Raw genomic sequence first — 24,698 nt, 5'->3', positions numbered from 1 at the left:
CAAACAGAGCCTGGGAAGTATCCAGGTCTTCCCATGACTTGACTCCTCTGGGCTCAGGGTCCATAAAAGTCATAACAATGAGTTTTCAGGTTTAAGAAGGAGGCATTGGAGAACCTTTTTTGCCCCCACCCCCACCAGTCTTCCAACAGACTTCTTTGAGACACTTTGTCCCTTGCATGAACTCCTCTGTAGTCCATGGGGCTGCATGAATAAAGGATAATGATTCTGGTAAAAGTCAGATAGATTCACAACTAGGTGATGACATAGAATATGGAAAGGGGCAAATAAATGCACATATATCAATTTGGGAATAACTGAATTGCAATTTTTAAATCATTTTATATTCCATCTGTCAGAACTGCAAAGGACATTTCTATTGAATAACTTTTAGTTATAAAATATCTTTCTGAAAGAGATGACTTTATCTTTTAGCTCTTTTTAATAGATTCTTGATGTTTTATAAACAAAAATGGAATTTGACCATCGGGATTTACTGTCCCAATTTTTTAATGAGTTGCCAACTTAAAGTTTCTATAGGGATTCTTCTCAAGTTTCTTAAATATAAAACTGGAGAGTGTCAGGTGGGAGTGGGGAGATTGAGTTAGGAATTGGGGTCACAAGCTTCCCACCACTGCTGTAATCACAGTTGATTCTACCTAACGGTGTTGTGTGTAAGAATTTGAGAGAAATACCTTTTCAGCTGCTTTAATTAAAAACTTGGGATCTCTGTACAGTAGAAATTGACAGAACATTGTAAATTAGCTATAAGAAATAAAATAATAAATTTTCCTAAAGCCTAAAAAAAAATGTGGATCTCATCTTAGCATCTTATTTTACACATAAAGAAATTGAGGTTAGAATGATTAAATGGCTTGCGCATGATCACCTGGCAAAAGAGTAGCCAATAAGGCTTTGGTTTTATCACCAGGCTAACAGTCTCTGTTCTGCCTGATTGAGTCCCTATATTTTGATGACTACCTTAGATATAACTTGCAGATGAGAACTGAGAAAAGTCTATGAAATGAGCATTTAGTAAAATATGACTTAATCAACTCCCCTGAATATGATCACTTGTATATAGGACAGATTACCTCAGTGATATTCTCTACTTTGCAATTACAATGATTATTTAGAAGATTGATTCACAAGGATAGGCATTAACCTATTCTTTAAATGTTGGGTAGAATTAACCTTTGAATTTATTTTGTCGTGGAATTTTGATTGTGGGAAGTTTTAAGTCAGATTCAATTTTAATTCTTACAATTGGGCCTTCATATTTTCTATTTCTTCCTTGTTCAGTCTTGGGAGATTGTACCTTTCTAAGAATTAGTCCTTTTTCTAATGTGCCCATTTAAAAGGCATACAAGTGTTTGTAGTAGTCTCTTAAGGCTCGTTGTATTTCTGTTGCGACAGCTGTAACTTCTTTTTCATTTTTAATTTTCTTAATTTGGGACCTCTCCCTTTTTTCTTGATGAGTCTGGCTAAAAGTTAATCAATTTTGTTGATCTTTTCAGAGAGCCAGTTTAATTTCCTTGATCTTTTCCATTTTTTGTTTAGTCCACATTTCCTTTATTTCTGCTCTGATTTTATTATTTCTCTCCTTCTACTAACTGGATTTTGTTTGTTCTTCTTTTTTAGGTGATTTAACTGTAAGGCTAGGTTGTTTATCTGAGATCTTTCTTGCCCTGATATTGGCTTGTATTGCAGCAATATTCCCTCTTAGAACTGCTTTTGCTGTGTCTCATAGGTTTCATTTATCATTCATTATAATGCTGATTTCATGATGATGCGTTCTTTAACTTGTGCTTGTCTGTGAAGCTTTTGATTTCTCAGTCTCATCTGAATGAAATCATTGCTGGGTATTCTTGGTTGCGTTTTTTTTTTCCCTTTCAACACCTTAAATATATTTATATTTAAGTGCAAATGTAAAATCTTACAGAGGAAGGAACAGTTCCAAACTCATTCTATGAGGTTACCATCACCCTATACCAAAACCACATTGATACCACAAAAAAGAAAATACAGGCCAGTTAACACTAACAAATAGAGATTCAAAAATCCTCAAAAAATTCTAGCAAACTGAATCCAAAAATACATTGAAAAGTTCACAAACCATACTCAAATGGGATTCATCCCAGGAAGCAAAGGATTTTTCAACATTCACAAGTCAATCAGCATGATATTTCACAATAAAAATTGAAGATTAAAACATATGATCATTTCAATATACGCAGAAAAATGTTTTGATAAAATTCAACATATATATAGTAAAAACTATTCAAAAGGTTGAAAAGAGAGAAAATATTTCAGTAAAATAAAGGCCATACACAACAAGCCCAAGTTTACATCATGCTCAAGAGTGAAAATTTGATACTTTTTTTTTTTTTTTTTTTTTTTTTTTTTTGTCTTTTTAGGGCCGTGCCCTCGGCATATGGAGGTTCCCAGGCTAGGGATAGAATCAGAGCTGTAGCTGCCAGCCTACACCACAGCCACAGCAACACCAGATCCAAGCTGCATCTTTGACCTACACCACAGCTCGTGGCAATGCCAGATCCTTAACCCACCAAGCGAGGCCAGGGATCGAACCTGCATGTTTATGGATGCCAGTCAGATTCGTTTCTGCTGAGCCATAAGAGTGAAAATTTGAAAGCACTTCCTCTACCATCAGGAAAAAGGCAAGCATTACACTTCTCAATACTTTTATTCAATGTAATTTTAGAAGTATGAATAAAGAGAAATAGATCAACTGAACAGACCAATCACTAGGAATGAAATCAAATATGTAATAAAAACAATCCTGGGTCTTTTGTGGCTCCAAATAAATTTTGGGAGTGTTTCCTCTAATTCTGTGAAAAATGTCATGGGTAATTTGATAGGGATTGCATTGAATCTGTAGATTTCTTTGGGTAGTATGGCCATTTTTACAATATTGATTTTTCCAATCCAGGAACATGGAATATCTTTCCATTTCTTTACATCTTCTTTAATTTCCTTGATTAATGTTTTATAGTTCTTGGCATATAAATCCTTTACCTCCTTGGTCAGGTGTATTCCCAGGTATTTGATTTTTGGGGGTGCAATTTTAAAAAGTATTGTGTTATTATATTCCCTTTCTAAAATTTCACTGTTAGTATATAAACATGAGACTGATATCTGAATGTTAATCTTATATCCTGCTATTTTGCTGAATTTGCAGATCAATTCAAGTAGTTTTGGGTTTGAGTCCTTAGGGCTTTCTATATATAGTATCATGTCATCTGCATACAGTGACAATTTTACCTCTTCTCTTCCTATTTGGATGCCTTGTATTTCTTTTGTTTGTGTGATTGCTGTGGCTAGGACTTCCCATACTATGTTGAATAGTAGTGGTGAGAGTGGGCATCCCTGTCTTGTTCCAGATTTTAGTGGGAAGGTTTTCAGCTTTACTCCATTGAGTTTTATACTTGCTTTGGGTTTGTCATAAATGGCCTTGATATGTTAAGGAATGTTCCCTCTATATCCACTTTGGTGAGGGTCTTGATCATGAAGGGATGTTGGACTTTGTCAAATGCTCTTTCTGCATGTATTAAGATGATCATGTGGTTTTTGACTTTTCTTTTGTTAATGTGGTGTATGACATTGATTGATTTCCATATGTTGAACCATCCTTGTGAACCTAGGATGAATCCCACCTGGTCATGGTGTATGATCTTTTTGATATGTTATTGGATTCAGTTGGCTAAAATTTTGTTGAGAATTTTTGCATCTATATTCATCAAAGATATTGGCTGATAGTTTTCTTTTTCGGTGATATCTTTGTCTGGTTTTGGAATTAGGGTGATGGTGGCTTCATAAAATGTCTTTGGGAGTGTTCCTTCTTCTTCAACCTTTTGAGAAAGTTTAAGGAGGATAGGCATAAGTTCCTCTTTGTATGTTTGGTAGAATTCACCTGTGAAGCCATCTGTTTCTGGACTTTGAATTGAAGGGAGTGTTTTTATGTCATATTCAATTTCATATCTAGTGATCAGTCTGTTCAGTTGATCTATTTCTTTTGTTTCAGTTTCGTTAGGTTGTAAGACTCTAGAAAGTTTTCCATTTTTTCTAGATTGTCAAATTTGTTGGCATATAATTGCCAAAGCAATCCTGAGAAACAAAAACCAAGCAGGAGGCTCTCACAGACCTCAAGCAGTATTACAAAGCCACATTCATCAAGACAGTGTGGTAGTGGTACCAAAGCAGACATACAGACCAATGGAACAGAATAGAGAACCCAGAAATAAACCCAGACACCTATGGTCAATTAGTCCTTGACAAAGGAGGCAAGAACATAAAATGGGAAAAAGACAGTCTTTTCAGCAAGAATTGCTGGGAAACCTGGATAGCTACATGCAAAGCAATGAAACTGGAATACGCCCTCACACCATGCACAAAAATAAACTCAAAATGGCTGAAAGACCTAAATATAAGACAAGACACCATCAATCTTCTGGAAGAGAATATAGGGAAAACATTATCTGACATCAACCTCACAAATGTTTTCTCAAGTCAGTCTCCCACAGCAATAGAAATTAGAGCAAAAATAAACCCATGGGACCTAATCAAACTGACAAGCTTATGCACAGCAAAGGAAACCAAAAAGAAAACAAGAAGATAACTTACGGAATGGGAGAAAATAGTTTCAAATGATGAAACTGACAAGGGCTTAATCTCTCAAATGTACAAACTACTTATACAACTCAACAGTAAAAAAACCAACAACACAATGGGGAAATGGGCAAAAGACCTGGACAGACATTTCTGCAAGGAAAATATACAGATGGCCAACAAGCACATGAAAAAATGCTCAACACCACTGATCATTAGAGAAATGCAAATCAAAACTAGCATGAGCTACCACCTCACACCAGTCAGAATGGTCATCATTCATAAGTCCACAAATAACAAGTGCTGGAGAGGGTGTGGAGAAAAGGGAACCCTCCTGCACTGCTGGGAATGTAAGCTGGTACAACCACTATGGAGAACAGTATGGAGGTACCTTAGAAAACTGTACATAGAACTACCATATGACCCAGCAATGCCACTCTTGGGCATATATCCAGACAAAACTTCCCTTGAAAAAGACACATGCACCCACATGTTCACTGCAGCACTAATCACAATAGCCCAGACATGGAAACAACCTAAATGTCCTATTGACAGATGATTGGATGAGGAAGATATGGTACATATACACAATGGAATACTACTAAGCCATAAAAAAGAACAATTTTGTGCCATTTGCAGCAACATGGATGGAAATAGAGACTCTCATCCTGAGTGAAGTAAGTCAGAAAGAGAAAGACAAATACCATATGACATCACTTATATCTGGAATCTAATCTACAGTACAAATGAACTTTCCACAGAAGAGAAAATCATGGATTTGGAGAATAGACTTGTGGTTGCCAAGAGGGAGGGGGAGGGAAGAAAAGGGACTGGGGGTCTGGGGTTAATAGATGCAAACTATTGCCTTTGGGGTGGATAAGCAATGAGATCCTTCTGTATAGCACAGGGAACTATATCTAGTCACTTGTGATGGAACATGATGGAGGTTAATGTGAGAAAAAGAATGTATATATACACATGTGTGTATATATAAATATGTGTGTGTGTGTTTATATGTATGTATGTGTGTGTGTGTGACTGGGTCACTTTGCTGTACAGTAGAAACTGACAGTACACTGTACAATGAAAAAAATAAAAATTATTAGTAAAAAAAAAAAAATAGAAGGCCTAGCCACAGAAATCAGACAAGAAAAGAAATGAAAGGAATCCAAACTGAAAATGAAGAAGTTAAACTATCATTGTTTGTAGATGACCTGATACCATGTATAGAAAATCCTAAAGACACTACCAGAAACTACAAAAGCTCATCAATAAATTTAGTATAGTTGCAAGGAACAAAATTAATATACATAATAAATCTGCTGCCTTTCTATACATGAACAGTGAACTATCAGAAAGAGAAATTAAGGAAACAATCTCATTTACCATCACATCAAAAAGAAAAAAATACTCAGGAACAAACCTACCTAAGGAGGAAAAAGATCTATTCTCCTAAAACTATAGGATACTGATGAGGAAACTGAAGATGACACAAGCAGATAAAAAGATATACCATGTTCTTGGACTGGAAGAATCAATGTTGTTAAAATAACTATTTTACCCAAAGCAATCTACAGATTTAATGTGATCCCTATCAAATTACCAATAGCATTTTTCACAGAACTAGAACAAAAAAATTAAATTTATACAGAAACACAAAAGACTCTGAATAGTCAATCATAAAAAATAAAAACAAAGGTGGAGGACTCAGGCTCCCTGACTTCAGACTACATTACCAAATTATAGTAATCAAAATAGCATGGTATGGGCACAAAAACAGACATATAGATCAATGGAACAGGATAGAAGGTTCAGAAATAAACCTATGTACCTATGGTCAATTAATCTACAACAAAGGAGGCAAGAATATACAATGGAGAAAAGATAGTCTCTTCAATAAATGGTGCTGGGAAAACTGGATAGATGCATGTAAAAAATGAAGTTAGAGCATTTGCTAACACCATTTACAAAAATAAATTCAAAATGGATTAAAGACCTGGTAAGACCGTATACTTTAGAACTACTAGATACAAACAAAGGTACTACATACTTTGACATAAATTTCAGTAATATCTTTCTGGACCCACCTCCTAGAGTAATAGAAATAAAAACAAAAAATGAGACTTAAATAAACTTAAAAGCTTTTGCAGAGCAAAAATCCCATAAATAAAAAGAAAAGAAAATCTACAGAATGGGAGTAATATTTGCAAATGATGCAAAGGAAAAGGGATTAAACTTCATAATATAAAAAAAACTCATAGTGCTCAGTATCAAAACAAACAAACAACCTAATTAAAAATGGACAGAAAACTAGACAGACATTTCTCCAAAAAGACACAGGAGGCCAACAGGCTCTTAAAAAAATGTTCAACATTACTAATTATTAAAGAAGTGCATATCAAGACTACAATGAAGCATCACCAATTAGAATAGTCATCAACAAAATGTCTACAAATAATTAATGCTGTGGTATGGAGAAAAAGGTACCCTTCTACCCTGTTTGTGGGAATGTAAATTGATAAAATCATTAAGGAGAACAATTGGAGTTTTTTTCAAAAAAATTAGAGTTACCATATGAACTAGTGATCCAACTCCTGGGCATATATCCAAAGAAAAGTATAATTTGAAAAGATAAATTCATCCCAATGTTCACTGCAACCTTATTTACAATAGTCAAAACAGGAGAGCAAACTAATTGTCCATGGACAGACAGATGAATGGATAAAGAGATGTGATTTTAAATAATAATGAAATAATGCCACTGCAGCAACAAAGATAGGCCTAGAGATTGTCATACTAAATAAAGTAAGTCAGAAAGAGAAAGACAAATATCACATGATATCACTTATATGTGGAATCTGAAAAAGAATGATACTAATGTACTAAATGAAACATAAACAGACTCAGAGACAAGAAAGATAAATTTAGTTACCAAAGCAAAGAGGGGAGAGGGATAATTTAGGCATTTGAGATTAACATATATACAGTTTTATATTTAAAATACATAGCCAGCAAGGATCCACTTCATAGCACAGAGCACTATACTCAATGTTTTATAATAACCTAAAAGAGAAAAGCATCTGAAAAGAACATATATATAAAGAATAAATATTCATAAATATATAAAAAATACATGTGTATACATATATGTTTATGTATATAACTAAAAAAATATTGTTTCACAAAAATTTTAAGGTGCTGTATGCTTTGCAAAGGAGTGTTACTTGAGATTACCTAGTCTTTACTGTCATGTTTAAATAATTTTTTTGGAGTTCTTGTGTCTCAGTGGAAACAAATCTGACTAGTATACATGAGGACATAGGTCTAATCCCTGGCTTCGCTCAGTGGGTTAAGGATCCAGTGTTGCTGTGAGCTGTGGTGTAGGTCACAGACATGGCTCAGATCTGGAATTGCTGTGGCTGTGACATAGGTCAGCGGCTACAGCTCCAGTTGGACCCCTAGTCTGGGAACCTCCATATACCACGGGTGCTGCCCTAAAAAAATAACAAATAATAATAATAATAATTTTTCTTTGTTTTTGACAACCCTGGTCAAAACCATAGGAGACAGCATGTTACATTATTTCAGAGGTCAGGGAAAACTATCCTTCACACTCCACCACCAAGCAATTAATAAAAAGTCAGCTCTACTTGCTCAGTGAGGTAGAGAATTTCACAGGAAAAATGAATCACTTGTTTAGACTGGTGTGTTTCATTAACATCGAAAAAAATGACTATTCAATGGCAAATAATGACTATTCTTTGCCACCAATAACTCAAGAGGAATCAGTGTATTCATCCTTACTTACAGTGGAAACATTCTAGGTATAAGTATAAGGCATAGGTAAAGGGAAATCTTAAAGATAAAAAGATAAAAAATAATTTTCTGTGAAATTTTTTTGTACTATTTGTACATTTTGGGGAAAATCTAATTTCCCTTATTTTCTTACCATTATTTTCTTAGATATATAATTAATATTAAAATAAGTAAATGGTGGAAATAAATAGCAATAAAATCATAAGAAGGGTAATTTGACCAAAACAAAGCTATGGAGCAAAAAATCTGAGACCATGAAAAACAAAGTTTTTATTATCATACAAGGTTTCCAAAAATATTGTGTGTTCCTCTTTTTTTTATCAGTAGCCTCCATTCTGATGAAATTTTTGTTTTTCTTGGCCAGGGACATTTTGAAGTAGGAAATATTTGTTTATAACTACAAAGCACATTCTGTTAATCATTGTCAGGACAACCTCATTAATAAAAACACAGTTGCAGCCAAAGTAGCTCAAATGAAAATGTTTTCAAATTAATTTTTATATTTGTGCACATATTCATTTGAGCTATTTTGGTTGCAACAGCATTTTTGGGATTGCCAAGGTGGCAAGGGGAGGAAGTGGGATGGATGGGGAATTTGAGGTTGGTAGATGTAAATTATCACATTTAGAATGGATAGCAATGAGGTCCTACTGTACAGCACAGAAAACTATATACATTCTCTCAGGACAGAACATGATGGAAAATAGTATGAGAAAAAGAATGTATACATATGTATGACTATGCTGTACAGCAGAAATTGACACAACACTGTAAATCAACTATACACTAATAAAAATAAAATTAAATTAAAAATAAAATTCAAAAAAATCTGTTATAATAGAATCTATTCATTCCATTAAGAGTTTTTTTCCAAACTTGATGAAATAAGTACACATTATAGAAAGATAACCAATAAGATTGACCAGGTGAAATACATACTGACACAAATCCAGTTTATTTCAAAAGAATTGGCATGAATCAATTGCCCATAATAGAACAATATTGCACTTGAGTATATTGAAATATATATATATTTGAGACCAGTTAGGAAGCAATGCCTACCTTAGAAACTAGGCATCCTCTACATTATATATTTACTTCAAAATTTCATCTTTAGAATAACTAAAAGTCAATTATTAATAATGAAAATAAAAATACTCATAAAATATTTCAAATTTTCAACTTGGTTGATATGAAAGAATTCAAGCATAAATTAAATATCCATTAAAAAGGAATTTATTATAATTTTGATGATATTAAAGTAGTCTTGTATTAATCTTCTGAGGTATATTTTCATAATTGACTCATGCTTTTCTGTTTTGACAGCTTACAAATGATTAGAATTGATTCCTTCTGAGACTCATCAGATCATTTCCTATAAAATCCATACCTGTCTGTCTATTTGTGAAAAAGGTACAATAAAGAAAACATCTGTCACAACAGTTGCTTAACATTTAGAGACATCAGTCCACCCACATTCACTCTGCAGAAGTCCACACAGAGTGCAGATGGTTGTGTTTGGGTAGAGAAGCCAAATAGAGGGTGAAGATGCCCATGTGTCACCTGTGCTGACAGAAAGAAAACAAAGGATGAAAATACAGTAAGCATGTTCTCCCTAGGTAAGATCTCAGTATGTTAATCACCCCTCAGAAGAAAATTAAAAAGAGGAGAATTTTGAAGAAATGCTCTGTGTGATATTTTTTTTAAATTTCTACCACTGATAGTTCAAATCAAGAAAGAACTAGAAAGATTTGTTTTTAAAAATGCATTTAGAATTGGAAAACTGAGCTGTTTCAGTTGAATGATTTCCTTGCACATTGAACTTTTTATATTGACATTTAAGCTTCTGTTTTATGATTTCCTCCCACTTATAGAACAAGACCTCTTGAAACCCACTCCTCGGATCTCAGAGATTGAAAGAAGCAGGTGCTGAACCTTAGTTTTTCCCCTGAACAAGAAAAATGGTCTGTGATAGAAACTGTGGGCTCATCACTGGTGCTGTCATTGGTGCAGTCTTGGCTGTGCTTGGAGGTATTCTGATACCAGTTGGAGACATGCTTATTGAGAAGAAAGTTAAAAAGGTACAAATAGTATTGAGAATATTTCTTGTCATTCTATTCATTCTATCTTCTGTCGCTATTGGCTTAGAGTGCCTCTTTCATATTTCATTGTAACTAGCAATTTTGTGTCTCCAACACAAAGGCTGGAGAAGGAAATGCTCAGAATATGATGTATCATCTGTATGAATGCACTGCCATGTTAAGTTTAAACATCCAAGTTCTCATTTAAAAAAAAAACTATCATAGCTATAAGTAGAAATAATTGCTTTTAATTATGTCCAAAGATTATGTTGATATGCTTGTTTTGGTATACATATATACCATTTTCATTGAAAGATTCCTTAAATTATACAGCAGTTTATAATTTTCTATCATTTCACATATATAATTTAAAGTCCCATAATGACTTTTTTTTCTTTCTACATCTATATTGCCATTTCCTTTCCATGCCAGTAACCACTAGTTTTTCTATATCTGTGAGTCTGCTTATATTTTGTTGCATTCACTTGTTTGTTGTCCTTCTTAAATTCTGCATGTATTTGCTCTCATACACTATTTGTCTTCCCATATCTGACTTATTTCCCTTATCACAGTGCCCTCCAAGTCCATCCATGTACTACAAATGGCAAATTTTGATTGTTTTTTTACACCTTGGTAGTATTCCATTATATATATATACCACACCTTCTTTATGCATTTAAATGTTGATGTTCATTTATGTTGCTTCCTTACCTTAGTAATTGTAAATAATACACCTAAGGATATCGAGGTGCATATAACTTTTTAATTTAGTGCTTTTGTTTACTTTGGTATATACTTAGAAGTGAAATTGCTGGGTCATAGAGTAGCTCTATTTTTAGTTAGTTGAGTAACCTCCACACTGTTTTCCACAGTGGTTTCACCAAACCATATTCAAACTATAACAGTGTTCAAGGGTTCCTTCTTATCCACATTCTTGCCAACACTTGTTATTTGTGTTCATATTGATGATAGCCCCTTATGACAGTTGTGAGGTGACAGCTCATTGTGTTTTTGATTTGCATTTTTCTGATGATTGGCAATGTTGAACATCTTCTCATGTGGCTGTTGGCCATCTGCATTACCTCTTTGAAAAAAAAATCTATTCATTTCTTCTGATTATTTTTAATCAGGTTGTTTGATGTGGAGATGTATGAGATATTTATATATTTTTTACTAACCCCTTATTGATGATCATATCATTTACAAATATTTTCTCCCATGTGCATTGGAAAAGCATGTATTTTCTCCTGCTTTTAGATGGACTGACCTATAAGTATCAATCAAGTCCATCTGATGTGTCATTTAAGGCCTGTGTTTCCTTATTAATTCTCTGTCTGGATTATCTGTCCATTGATCTAAGTGGGGTGTTAAAATCCCCAACTATTATTATTTTACTGTCAATTTCTCCTTTTGTGTATGTTGATATTTGCCTTATATATTGAGGTCCTCCTATGCTGAGTGCATATATATATTAACAAGTATTATATTATCTTCTTGGATTGATCCCTTAATCATTATGGAATATTCTTGTCTCTCATAATAGTACTGATGTTTTAAATTTTTTTTATTAAAGTATAGTTGATTTACAATGTGCCAATTTCTGCTGTACAGCAAAGTCATATATATGTGGGGGAGTATACACACATATATATGTATAATATATTTACCCCCACACACACATACATTCCTTTCCTTATATTATCTTTCATTATGGTCTATCCCAAGAGACTGGATATAGTTCCCTGTGCTATACAGTAGGACCTCACTGCTTGTCCATTCTAAATGAAATAGCTTGTATCTACTAAGCCCAAACTCTCAGTCCATCCTACTCCCTCCCAACTCCCCCTTGGCAACCACATGACTGTTCTCTGTGTCTATAAGGAACAGTTTTGGTTTTAAAGTATATTTTATGTGATATTGTGTTGCTACTCCAGCTTTCTTATGATTTTCATTTGCATAGAATACCTTTTTCCATCCCCTCACTTTCATGATATGTGTGTCTAGGTCTATAGTGAATCTCTTGTAGGCAGCATACATATGGAACTAGTTTTTTGTTTGTTTGTTTCTTTTCTTTTTTCAGCCACATCTGTGGAATATGGATGTTCCCCAGGCCAAGGATCAAATCCTAGCTGCACCTGTGACCTATACCACAGCTGTCATAACACTGGATCCTTAACCCACTGTGCCAGGCTAGGGTTTGAACCCGCACCTCAGCAGCAACCTGAGCCACAAGAGAGACAACCTCAGATCCTTAACCCACTGTGTCATCATGAGAATTCCATACAGAACTGCTTTTGTATTCATTCAGCTACTATATGTCTTTTGGTTGGAGAATTAGTCCATTTTTCTTTAAGGTAAACATGTTCTTATTGTCATTTAGCTAACTGTTTTGGATTTGTTTTTGTAAGACTTCTCCACCCCCTTCTTCTTCTTTTGTTGTCTGATTTTTTGATTTGATGACTATCTGTAGTGGGTTTGTTTGGGGTTTTTTTTGTCTTTTTGCCTTTTCTAGGACTGCTCCCACGGCATATGGAGATTTGCAGGCTAGTGGTCAAATCAGAGCCATAGCCACCAGCCTACACCAGAGCCACAGCAACGTGGGATCCAAGACACATCTGCGACCTACACCACAGCCCATGGCAACGCCGGATTCTCAACCCACTGAGCAGGACCAAGGATTGAACCCACAACCTCATGGTTCCTAGTCGGATTCTTTTAACCACTGTGCCACGACGGGAATTCCAAGTGTTTTATTTTTGATGTATATCTATTACAGATTTTTGGTTTGTGGTTACCATGAGGTTTGAGTATAGTAGTGTGTGTATATATATACACACACACACACACAATGTATATATACATATACATATATATATATATATATGGTTGTCTTAAGCTGTTGATCTCAATTTCAAATGCATTTTTTAAAAAACTTGCATTTGTAATCTCCTCCTCAATGATGACTTTTTTGGTATCATATTTTATATCTAATTGTATTCTCGATCTCTTAAATGCCTATTTTTAATTGCATTGAATTATGTCCAAAAGTTGTGTTGATAGCTGCACACTGAGAAAAGTAAAATAATATTTCATATACATAACTTGAAATATGATTGTATTTAATCTGACACAGGAAAATGTGTCACAGGATTTTACAGCTTGCCCACGGTCAGCCTTAAAATCAACCTACAGACAGACATGTATGCAATACCACACACTTATTCTCTTCACACACTTATTCTCTTTGTAAAAAGTTAACTGAAAGCGATTGCTATGTAATTTGTTCAAAACATTTTTCTTGCAAGTATGCAACAAAGTTTCAAAGGTTCTCATGAACAAGGTTCCTAGCTTAGACCTTTTGTTGACTAACTGAAACTTTTAATTCCCACAAGTGCCTACATTTACTACAAAGAAATAACACAAACTTGTTCTCTTTTTCATAGGAAGTTGTCCTTGAAGAAGGTACAATTGCTTTTAAAAATTGGGTTGAAACAGGCACAGAAGTTTACAGACAGTTTTGGATCTTTGATGTGCAGAATCCAGAGGAAGTAGCAGTTAATAGCAGCAAAATTAAAGTTAAGCAAAGAGGTCCTTATACATACAGGTGAGAAAGTCCCCACAAATAAGTGTATCTTTCTTGATCATATGCATTTCTGATAAAGCTTCCTGTTGACAAATGCCATTGTATTGAAATGTACATATTATTTTCTTGTCACTATTATAGATTGAAATATTTTTTGTGCCTATCTAAAATCCTAATCTGGTTTTAATAATTATATGAAAGGCAGATTTTACTATAAATTTACCAGCATTGGTTAAAGGTGCTCTCGGACCAGCAACATCGACATTATCTAAGAACTAGGTAACAATGCAAATTCTCAGGCCCCGTCTTAGACCAAATAAATCTGAAACTCTATTTAGAACCCAGCAATGAGTTTTACAAATATCCTGGGGAATTTCAGTATTTACTAAATTTTAAGAATCACATAATTAGATATATTTTATGTAATTGCAATACCTGCTAAAGATCTCTTCCAGCTGTTTGCAGCTTTTGTGTGTAATTATGTTTACTCAGTAGTTTCATTCTTATATTTTCTGCAGAACTGAGACCTAAGTTATATTTTTATTTTACATGTCTTAATAGTTTAATAGATTTTTGAACACAATCTTAAGCAATAGAAATAGAAGAAAGTAATCACCCAGAAGTTTTCATTTCGTAAATTTAAAACAAAACAAAACAAAAAAACTGATACCAGAGGATGGGAAGGGTTTTACCATGTTCACATAGACCCAGGAACTGGAAACTCTTAGGACTGTTGATTTTCTCCTACCTAAATTATAGACCATGTGCCTTTTCTAACAATGTAAGAAAAGGGGAGATTGAGATACTAAAAATACTAAACTTAATTGTTAGGAATATATTAATGGTGTCCACATGACAAAAGAGTTAAGTCCTGCTATATTATTTTTTATAGAAACGTGGCTTTCTCTCAAGAATAATTCTAACTAGTTATATACCAGGATCAAGTATTATCATGCAATATCATATTTGCAGTGATCTCTTAAAATTCATAATTTTACAGTCTCATATGTTTTCTAATTTATAATTACATAATTTCTTTCCTCTCCATGCATTATGTTTGTAGATTGACAACTCACACTCAAATACAATGAAGTATCAGTAGCTGTGAAGGTAATGCCTGCTGCCAGAGCACATGATGTACAAGCTGCAGAGGCCTTGGTGCCTATTATGTCCTCGTAATTATCCCCAAGTTCCCTGTCTCCAGGCACATATCTGTGACGATTCACAATTCTGTTAAATAAGACTTGGTTTTCATTGTTACCAAAAAAAAACGCTACCATGGAAAATATTTTTATTTTTTTTCATGGTCTTAAGGTTCTTATGTTATTAACAAAAGCCTATATGAATATCTTGTTCCAAAAAATGTAGCTATAATGTATACTTATAAATATATAGAATTTTCATGTGACCTAATAAGAATCAAAGTAAAATAGACTCCAGACAAGATGGCGGAGGAGTAGGGGGACACGCTCACCCTCTCCCACAAACACAACAAAAAAAGCACATCTACAGAATAAATGACTCGCACAGAACAGCAACCAATCGCTGGCAGAAGAACCTAAACTCCAATAACGGCAAGAAGTTCGTGACATTACTGGGCAGAACAGGAGAAAAGAAGAGAGTGAGAGAAGGTGAATCTGAGCGGGACGGGCACTCCCAAAAGGGAGAGGAGAAAAGGATCCCGCAGAGGAGAAAAGGATCCCGCACCCTGGAAAGTCACCTACACGGGGGAAAGATCAAACGAACCGGAGCAATCTCAAGATGCAGAGAAGAGTGTAGCAGTAAGTTGGAGTATGGAAAAGCCGATCAAGAACCGAACGGACCATCTGAACTACAGGCACAGTCACCAAAAATTGAGACGCCTGGGTGGGGGCTGGGCACTGAGACCTTGCCTCCAAAGGTTAGTCCCCGAGAAAGGGCCGGGGGACGCCTGGGTGGGGGCTGGGCACCGAGACCTCGGCTCCAGAGATTAGTCCCCGGGCTGGGGGGGCGGGGCGGAGCGGAAACTGCTTGGGAGGTCTAGAAACCATTTGACGGGGCAGAGACTGCCTGGGAGACTAGAAAACAAAGCTGTCGCAGAGGAAGGGAACAATACTCTAGGGGCAGGGAAGTGGAAAGCTGCCTCAGAGGGAACCTGGGAGAAGAGCCTGGTCTGCGCCCGTGCTGGGGAGGGGAGAGAAGAAGGGGTGGGTCCCCATAGAATACCCCCCATGCCACAGCAAGCTTACCGGCCCACTAGCTAGCTGAAAGCTGTGCTTCCCAGTGCATCACCTCTCCCCACACCCGCCACCCCCTATGCTCTCACTGGACCTGGGGCTGCCTGCCATCCAGGAGGGCTGGCCTCAACAATTGCCTGAAGGCTACCACCGCAGGGGCTGTCCCTGCACAGGCCTGCTTGCCCTTTGGAGGGGCTACACCTCCGCAGATCAGCACCAAACACCGCCAGCCCCCGAGAAAAGGCCTGTAGCCCAGAAAAGCTAGAACAAGCCTAGCCAGGCCGTGAATAGATCTGCCTAATTCTCAGACGGTTTTTCTGAGTCAGGCTGCCCTGGGGAGGAGCCCCTTGGATCTCCAACAGCCCTGCTACCCGCCCAATCCCCCAGGGGGTGCCCTAGTGGATCAGCTGCATAGCACTGCCAGCTCCAGGCAGGACCCCCTACAGCCCAGAAAAGCTGCAACAAGCTCGGCCGAGTCGGGAAAAGATCTCAGATGGTCTTTCTGAGTCGGGCTGCCCCGGGGAGGAGCCTCTTGGGTTTCCAGTGGCCCTGCTACCCGCCCAAGTCCACAGGGGGTGCCCCACTCCCGCGGAATAGCTGCTCACCACCACCAGCCCCCTGGAAGAGGCCCTGCAGCCCAGAAAAGCTGCAACAAGCTTGGCCTGACTGTGAAAAGATCCGCCTACATTCTCAGGCTGTCCTTCTGAGTTGGGCTGCCCTAGGGAAGAGCCTCTTAGGTTCTCAGTGACCCAGATAGCTGCTCAAGCCCCCAGGGGGTGATGCACTCCTGAGGAACAGCTGCCCAACACCGCCAATCCCCTGCAAGAACCCCACAGCCTAAAAACACCAGAGCAAGCTCTGCATGACCAAGTGAAATCTGCTACCATCGTGGTGTGGAACTCCCAGTCCTGTCTGCCCTCAGGAAGTCCTCCTTTGCTTCAGAGAGACCCTGTTAGCCCCATCAACACTCCAGAAAAGCCACACTGCCTCAAAAAACATTGACCAACAACGCCAGCCCTCAGGAAATATTCCACAGCAGTGACAAGGCAAACACTGCCCGATAACGACTCCCTCAGGAGAAAGAAAACAACAAGCAAGATGAAGAAGCTGAGAAACCACCCCCAGTCAAACCAACAGGAGAACTCACCTAAAACAGTCAACAATGAAACTGATCTCTGCAGTCTGACAGACCTGGAGTTCAAAAGAGAAATAGTGAAAATACTGAAGGAATTCAGAGAAGATATGAACAGTAATGCAGATACCCTCAGAAAGGAACTAGAAAATATAAGGAGGAGCCAAGAAAAACTAGAACATTCATTTGCAGAGATGCAAACCGAACTAAGGGCAGTAAAAACCAGAATGAATAATGCAGAAGAATGAATCAGTGATATGGAAGATAGAATAATGGAAATCACTCAATCTGGTCAACAGACAGAAAGCCAAATCAAAAAACTGGAAAGCAATATAAGAGACCTATGGGATAATATAAAGTGGGCCAATCTACGCATAATAGGAATTCCAGAAGGAGTAGAAAAAGATAAGGAGATGGAAAATATATTTGAAGAAATTATCGATAGAAATTTCCCAAATCTAAAGGATACTGGGTTCAAGATACAAGAAGCACAGAGGGCCCCAAACAAACTGAACCCAAACAGACCCACACCAAGACACATCATAATAAAAATGGCAAAAGTTAGTGATACAGAGAGGATCCTAAAGGCAGCAAGAGAAAAACAGAATGTTACCTACAAGGGAACCCCCATAAGAATATCAGCTGATTTCTCTACAGAAACACTACAGGCCAGGAGGGAATGGCAAGAGATATTTAAAGTGCTAAAAGGAAAAAATATGCAACCTAGAATACTCTATCCAGCAAGAATATCATTTAAAATAGAAGGGGAAATAAAAATTTTTTCCAACAAACAAAAAAAGAATACAGCAACACAAAACCCAGGTTAAAGGAAATATTGAAAGGGCTTCTCTAAACCAAAAAGAAAGGAAGGAAAGGGAAGAAAAAAGAAAAGAAACAAAAAAAAGAAGAAGAGGAAGAACTAGGACTGAGGAAACCGCAGTAAGAGAGCAGTCACTCAAATAAGCCAGCATACAGATTTAATCATGAACATGTTTCAAACAAAATAAACTTAAAAAGAAAAAAATAAAAAAGAGTCATCAAAACCATAAAATGTGGGCAAGGGATGTCAGGAGGTAAATAACCCTTTTTGTTTGTTGGGATGTTTCTCTTCTTAATTTTAATATAGTAATGAAGTGTTTGAACTTACAGGACCATCAGGCTAAAACACACAATTATGGGAAGGGGTTAGCATACTTAAAAAACAGGGCAACCACAAGCCAAAACCAAATATTGCATTTGCAAAAAATGGAAAAAAAAAAAAAACACTCAAGCAGATAATAACAGGAGACCATCCAACAAAAAAAAAGAAAGGAAGAATGGAGAACCATAGAATCAACTGGAACACGAGGTTCAAATGGCAATAAATAATCATCTATCAATTATCACCTTAAATGTCAATGGACTGAATGCCCCAATCAAAAGACACAGAGTGGCTGAGTGGATAAAAAGGCAAAAACCTTCAATATGCTGCCTACAAGAAACTCACCTTAGGACAAAAGATACATATAGATTGAAAGTGAAAGGGTGGGGAAAAATATTTCACGCCAATAGACATGACAGAAAAGCAGGAGTCGCAATGCTCATATCAGACAAAATAGAGTTTAAAACAAAAGACAGAAAGAAAGACAAAGAAGGACACTATTTAATCATTAAGGGATCCATCCAAGGAGAGGATGTTACTATCATCAACATATATGCCCCAAATATAGGAGCACCCAGATACATACAACAAATATTAACAGACATAAAGGGAGATATTGATGAGAATACAATCATAGTAGGAGACCTAAATACCCCCCTCACATCAATGGACAGATCCTCTAGACAGAAAACCAATAAAGCAACAGAGATCCTAAAGGAAACAATAGAAAAGTTAGACTTAATTGATATCTTCAGGACACTACATCCAAAAAAAGCAGAATACACATTCTTCTCAAATGCTCATGGAACATTCTCAAGAATCGACCACATATTGGGACACAAAGCGAATCTCAATAAATTTAGGAGCATAGAAATTATCTCAAGTATCTTCTCTGACCACAATGCCATGAAATTAGAAACCAACCATGGGAAAAGGAAAGAGAAAAAACCTACTACATGGAGACTGAACAACATGCTACTAAAAAACCAATGGGTCAATGAGGAAATCAAGAAGGAAATTAAAAACTACCTTGAAACAAATAATAATGAAGACACAACCTCTCAAAATCTATGGGATGCTGTAAAAGCAGTGCTCAGAGGGAAATTTATAGCAATCCAGGCCTTTCTCAAAAAAGAAGAAAGATCCCAAATTGACAACTTAACCTTCCACCTAAATGAACTAGGAAAAGAAGAACAAAAAAGTCCTAAAGTCAGCAGAAGGAAGGAAATTATAAAGACCAAAGAAGAAATCAATAAAATAGAGACTCAAAAAACAATAGAGAAAATTAATAAAACCAAGAGCTGGTTCTTTGAAAAGGTGAACAAAATTGACAAACCCCTGGCCAGACGCACTAAAAAGAGGAGAGAAAGAACCCAAATAACCAAAATTATAAATGAAAAAGGAGAAATCACAACGGATACAGCAGAAATACAAAAAACCATAAGAGAATACTATGAACAACTATATGGCAACAAGTTGGACAATCTGGAAGAAATGGACAATTTTCTAGAATCTTACAGCCTGCCAAAACTGAATCAAGCAGAAACAGACCAACTGAACAGACCGATCACTAGAAATGAAATTGAAGAGGTCATAAAATCACTCCCTACAAATAAAAGTCCAGGACCAGATGGCTTCACAGGTGAATTTTATCAAACATATAAAGAGGAATTGGTGCCCATCCTCCTTAAACTCTTTCAAAAGGTTGAAGAGGAAGGAATACTCCCATAGACATTCTATGAGGCCACCATCACCCTCATTCCAAAACCAGACAGAGATACCACCAAAAAAGAAAACTATCACCCAATATCATTGATGAATATAGATGCAAAAATTCTCAACAAAATCTTAGCCAACCGAATCCAACAACATATCAAAAAAATTATACACCAAGACCAGGTTGGGTTCATCCCAGGTTCACAAGGATGGTTCAACATACGCAAATCAATCAGCATCATACACCACATTAACAAAAAAAAAGTCAAAAATCATATGATCATCTCAATAGACGCAGAAAAAGCATTTGACAAAGTCCAACATCCATTCATGATCAAGACCCTCGCCAAAGTGGGTATAGAGGGAACATTCCTGAATATAATCAAAGCCATTTATGATAAACCCACAGCAAATATAATCCTCAATGGGGAAAAACTGAAAGCCTTCTCACTCAAATCTGGAACAAGACAGGGATGCCCACTCTCACCACTGCTCTTCAACATAGTTTTGGAAGTCTTAGCCACAGCAATTAGACAAACAAAAGAAATAAAAGGCATCCATATAGGAAGAGAAGAGATCAAACTGTCACTGTATGCAGATGACATGATACTATACATAGAAAACCCTAAGGACTCAACCCTAAAACTACTTGAACTGTTTAATAAATTCAGCAAAGTAGCAGGATATAAGATTAACATTCAGAAAGCAGTCACATTTCTGTATACCAGCAATGAAACATTAGAAAAGGAATACAAAAATATAATACCTTTTAAAATTGTACCTCACAAAATCAAATACCTCGGAATACACCTGACCAAAGAGGTAAAGGACCTATATGCCGAGAACTATAAAACTTTAATCAAAGAAATCAAAGAAGATGTAAAGAAATGGAAAGATATTCCATGTTCCTGGATTGGGAAAATCAATATTGTAAAAATGGCCATACTACCCAAAGCAATCTACAGATTCAATGCAATCCCTAGCAAATTACCCATGACATTGTTCACAGAACTAGAACAAACAATCCAAACATTTATATGGAACAACAAAAGACCCAGAATCGCCAAAGCAATCCTGAGAAACAAAAACCAAGCAGGAGGCATAACTCTCCCAGACATCAAGAAATACTACAAAGCCGCAGTCATCAAAACAGTGTGGTACTGGTATCAAAACAGACAGACAGACCAATGGAAGAGAATAGAGAATCCGGAAATAAACCCTGACACCTATGGTCAATTAATCTTTGACAAGGGAGGCAAGAACATAAAATGGGAAAAAGAAAGTCTATTCAGCAAGCATTGCTGGGAAACCTGGACAGCTGCATGCAAAGCAATGAAACTAGAACACACCCTCACACTATGCACAAAAATAAACTCAAAATGGCTGAAAGACTTAAATATACGACAGGACACCATCAAACTCCTAGAAGAAAACACAGGCAAAACACTCTCTGACATCAACATCATGAATATTTTCTCAGGTCAGTCTCCCAAAGCAACAGAAATAAAAGCAAAAATAAACCCATGGGACCTAATCAAACTGACAAGCTTATGCACAGCAAAGGAAACCAAAAAGAAAACAAAAAGACAACTTACAGAATGGGAGAAAATAGTTTCAAATGATGCAACCGACAAGGGCTTAATCTCTAGAATATATAAACAACTTATACAACCCAACAGCAAAAAAAGCCAATCACCCAATGGAAAAATGGGCAAAAGACCTGAATAGACATTTCTCCAAAGAAGATATACAGATGGCCAACAAACACATGAAAAAATGCTCAACATCGCTGATTATAAGAGAAATGCAAATCAAAACTACCATGAGATACCACCTCACACCAGTCAGAATGGCCATCATTAATAAATCCACAAATAACAAGTGCTGGAGGGGCTGTGGAGAAAAGGGAACCCTCCTGCACTGCTGGTGGGAATGGAAACTGGTACAGCCACTATGGAGAACAGTTTGGAGATACCTTAGAAATCTATACATAGAACTTCCATATGACCCCACAATCCCACTCTTGGGCATCTATCCGGACAAAACTCTACTTAAAAGAGACACGTGCACCCGCATGTTCATTGCAGCACTATTCACAATAGCCAAGACATGGAAACAACCCAAATGTCCATCGACAGAGGATTGGATTCGGAAGAGGTGGTATATATACACAATGGAATACTACTCAGCCATAAAAAAGAATGACATAATGCCATTTGTAGCAACATGGATGGAGCTAGAGAATCTCACACTGAGTGAAATGAGCCAGAAAGACAAAGACAAATACCATATGATATCACTTATAACTGGAATCTAATATCCAGCACAAATGAACATCTCCTTAGAAAAGAAAATCATGGACTTGGAGAAGAGACTTGTGGCTGCCTGATGGGAGGGGAGGGAGTGGGAGGGATCGGGAGCTTGGGCTTATCAGACACAATTTAGAATAGATTTACAAGGAGATCCTGCTGAATAGCATTGAGAAATTTGTCTAGATACTCATATTGCAACAGAAGAAAGGGTACGGGGAAAAATGTAATTGTAATGTATACATGTAAGGATAACCTGACCCCCTTGCTGCACAGTGGGAAAATAAAAAAAAAAAAAAGTTAAATAATTTAAATATCATACCCTATAATAAGTGAATACATATGAGAAAAAAGAATAGTTATTAGAATTTGAGAACATCATGGTTTTGGGTTTTTTGTTTGTGAAGGGTTGTTTTTACTTTTAAGTGTATTAATTGGGGTATGAGAAAACATCAGCATAATATTGAATCCTATCTTAGTCCTGCTCTGATAGGTGACAACTATTACAAATTTTATCCTTAGGGAGTTCCTGTCAGGGCTTAGTGGTAATGAACCTGACTCGTATCCATGAGGATGCAGGTTTGATCTCTGGGCTCGCTCAGTGGGTTACGGATCCAGCATTGCAGTGAGCTGCAGTGTAGATCACAGACGTGCCTCAGATCTGGCATTCCCCTGGCTGTTGTGTAGGCTGGCAGCTGCACTTCTATTTGACCCCTAGCCTGGGAATTTCCATATGCCAAAGATGCTGTCCTAAAAAGACAAAAGGCAAAATTATTCTCAGATGGTTTAACCTATAGCTCTAAGGGATGAAAGTGGATGCAGTAGATATAATTAATTTATTTGAAAAAGCAAAGAGGGGACCATTGAAGAAGAGAAGTTGGATCTGCAGCTAAACAATAAACTACATAACAGTGTTAAAGGGAAATTTAATCAACTACTAGTCATCTTGTCTCATGATGTCACCAAAACAGAGAGTATCTAATCAGATAGATGCCTTAAATAATGGGAAAACAACTTTTCAGAAAAAGTTACTAGTTTGAGAGTTTTCACATGTTGAAGGGAACCTACCTCCCCATGAATTATACCCCGAATTCAGTTGAAATTAGAAGTGGAGGAGGATGTCCCTCCTCAAACAGAACAACAGGCTTGTTTGGCTTTTGACTGTTAAATTGACCTTGATGGAACTTTGATTGAAAGGGTATGACATAGGTCAAAGCATAAAAATGCCTGGATTGAGATCTTAATAGTATATATTCCAGCCTGCACCATCCCTATGAAGACTTAGTAATTCCTTCAGAATATCCTCAGATCCAGTATAATTTTTTTTTTTTTTTGGTTATTGTGCTTTGCAGGAGTACACAGAAAGCCATCTGAGGTGAAATCTGAGGCAAATTGCTCACTTTGACCTTATTAAGTAACATTTTCTAAAACCCATATAGGAGTTCCCGTCGTGGCGCAGTGGTTAACGAATCTGACTAGGAACCATGAGGTTGCGGGTTCGGTCCCTGCCCTTGCTCAGTGGGTTAACGATCTGGCGTTGCCGTGAGCTGTGGTGTAGGCTGCAGACGCAGCTCGGATCCCGCGTTGCTGTGGCTCTGGCATAGGCCAGTGGCTACAGCTCCAATTGGACCCGTAGCCTGGGAACCTCCACATGCCGTGGGAGCAGCCCAAGAAATAGCAAAAAAAGACCAAAAAAAATAAATAAATAAATAACAAATAAAACCCATATATATATTCTAATTTTTAAATAAAAAAATTATATGATTATGTTCTCTTTATAAGTATATTCTAAACTCAGGCCTCAATTTAAAGGATTTCTCTCCTAGTAAGTGCCATCTACTGGTATAGTTTTGTAAGTACAATGTAAGTAAATTAGAATTGGGTCACAATTATTTTGCCATTATCTCAATTATTATATATTCATAAATGTTCCTGAAAATAAAAGCATTTTAATTTTAAATTTTAATAATATGTAATCTAATTTTAACATACAATTATCTAAGAGAAAATAGTAATTGACTAGTAATAAACTGTACAGTGTGCTGTTTCAGATTTTTATATTCTTTGAATGCCTACCATAC

General features: G+C 36.7%; 1 protein-coding gene across 6 annotated transcripts in view; it reads left to right on the top strand.

Annotated features, from left to right (window-relative positions):
* The window catches only part of LOC100511343 (platelet glycoprotein 4), a 68,365-nt gene that overhangs the window by 11,438 nt on the left and 32,229 nt on the right, over positions 1-24,698 (top strand). For 4 of the 6 annotated variants that reach the window (XM_005667697.4, XM_003130227.7, XM_084977323.1 and 1 more), the window contains 2 exons: positions 10,314-10,520; positions 13,964-14,124. In XM_005667697.4, coding sequence (XP_005667754.1) covers positions 10,401-10,520; positions 13,964-14,124 — 281 coding nt within the window. In that variant the 5' untranslated portion in view covers positions 10,314-10,400. Of the gene's footprint in view, positions 1-9,765; positions 10,040-10,313; positions 10,521-13,963; positions 14,125-24,698 lie in introns of all 6 variants that reach the window. The other 2 variants (XM_005667698.4, XM_084977322.1) reach the window with 2 other exon arrangements.

The sequence above is a fragment of the Sus scrofa genome, chromosome 9 (assembly GCF_054392235.1).
Source record: "Sus scrofa isolate SSC_HxYL_T2T_F1_AM1 chromosome 9, Sscrofa_HxYL_maternal_Yorkshire_Landrace_v2.0, whole genome shotgun sequence".
Lineage (NCBI taxonomy): Eukaryota > Metazoa > Chordata > Mammalia > Artiodactyla > Suidae > Sus > Sus scrofa.
Note: the sequence above shows the minus strand (reverse complement) of the source record. Positions and strands in the feature narration are given on the sequence as shown.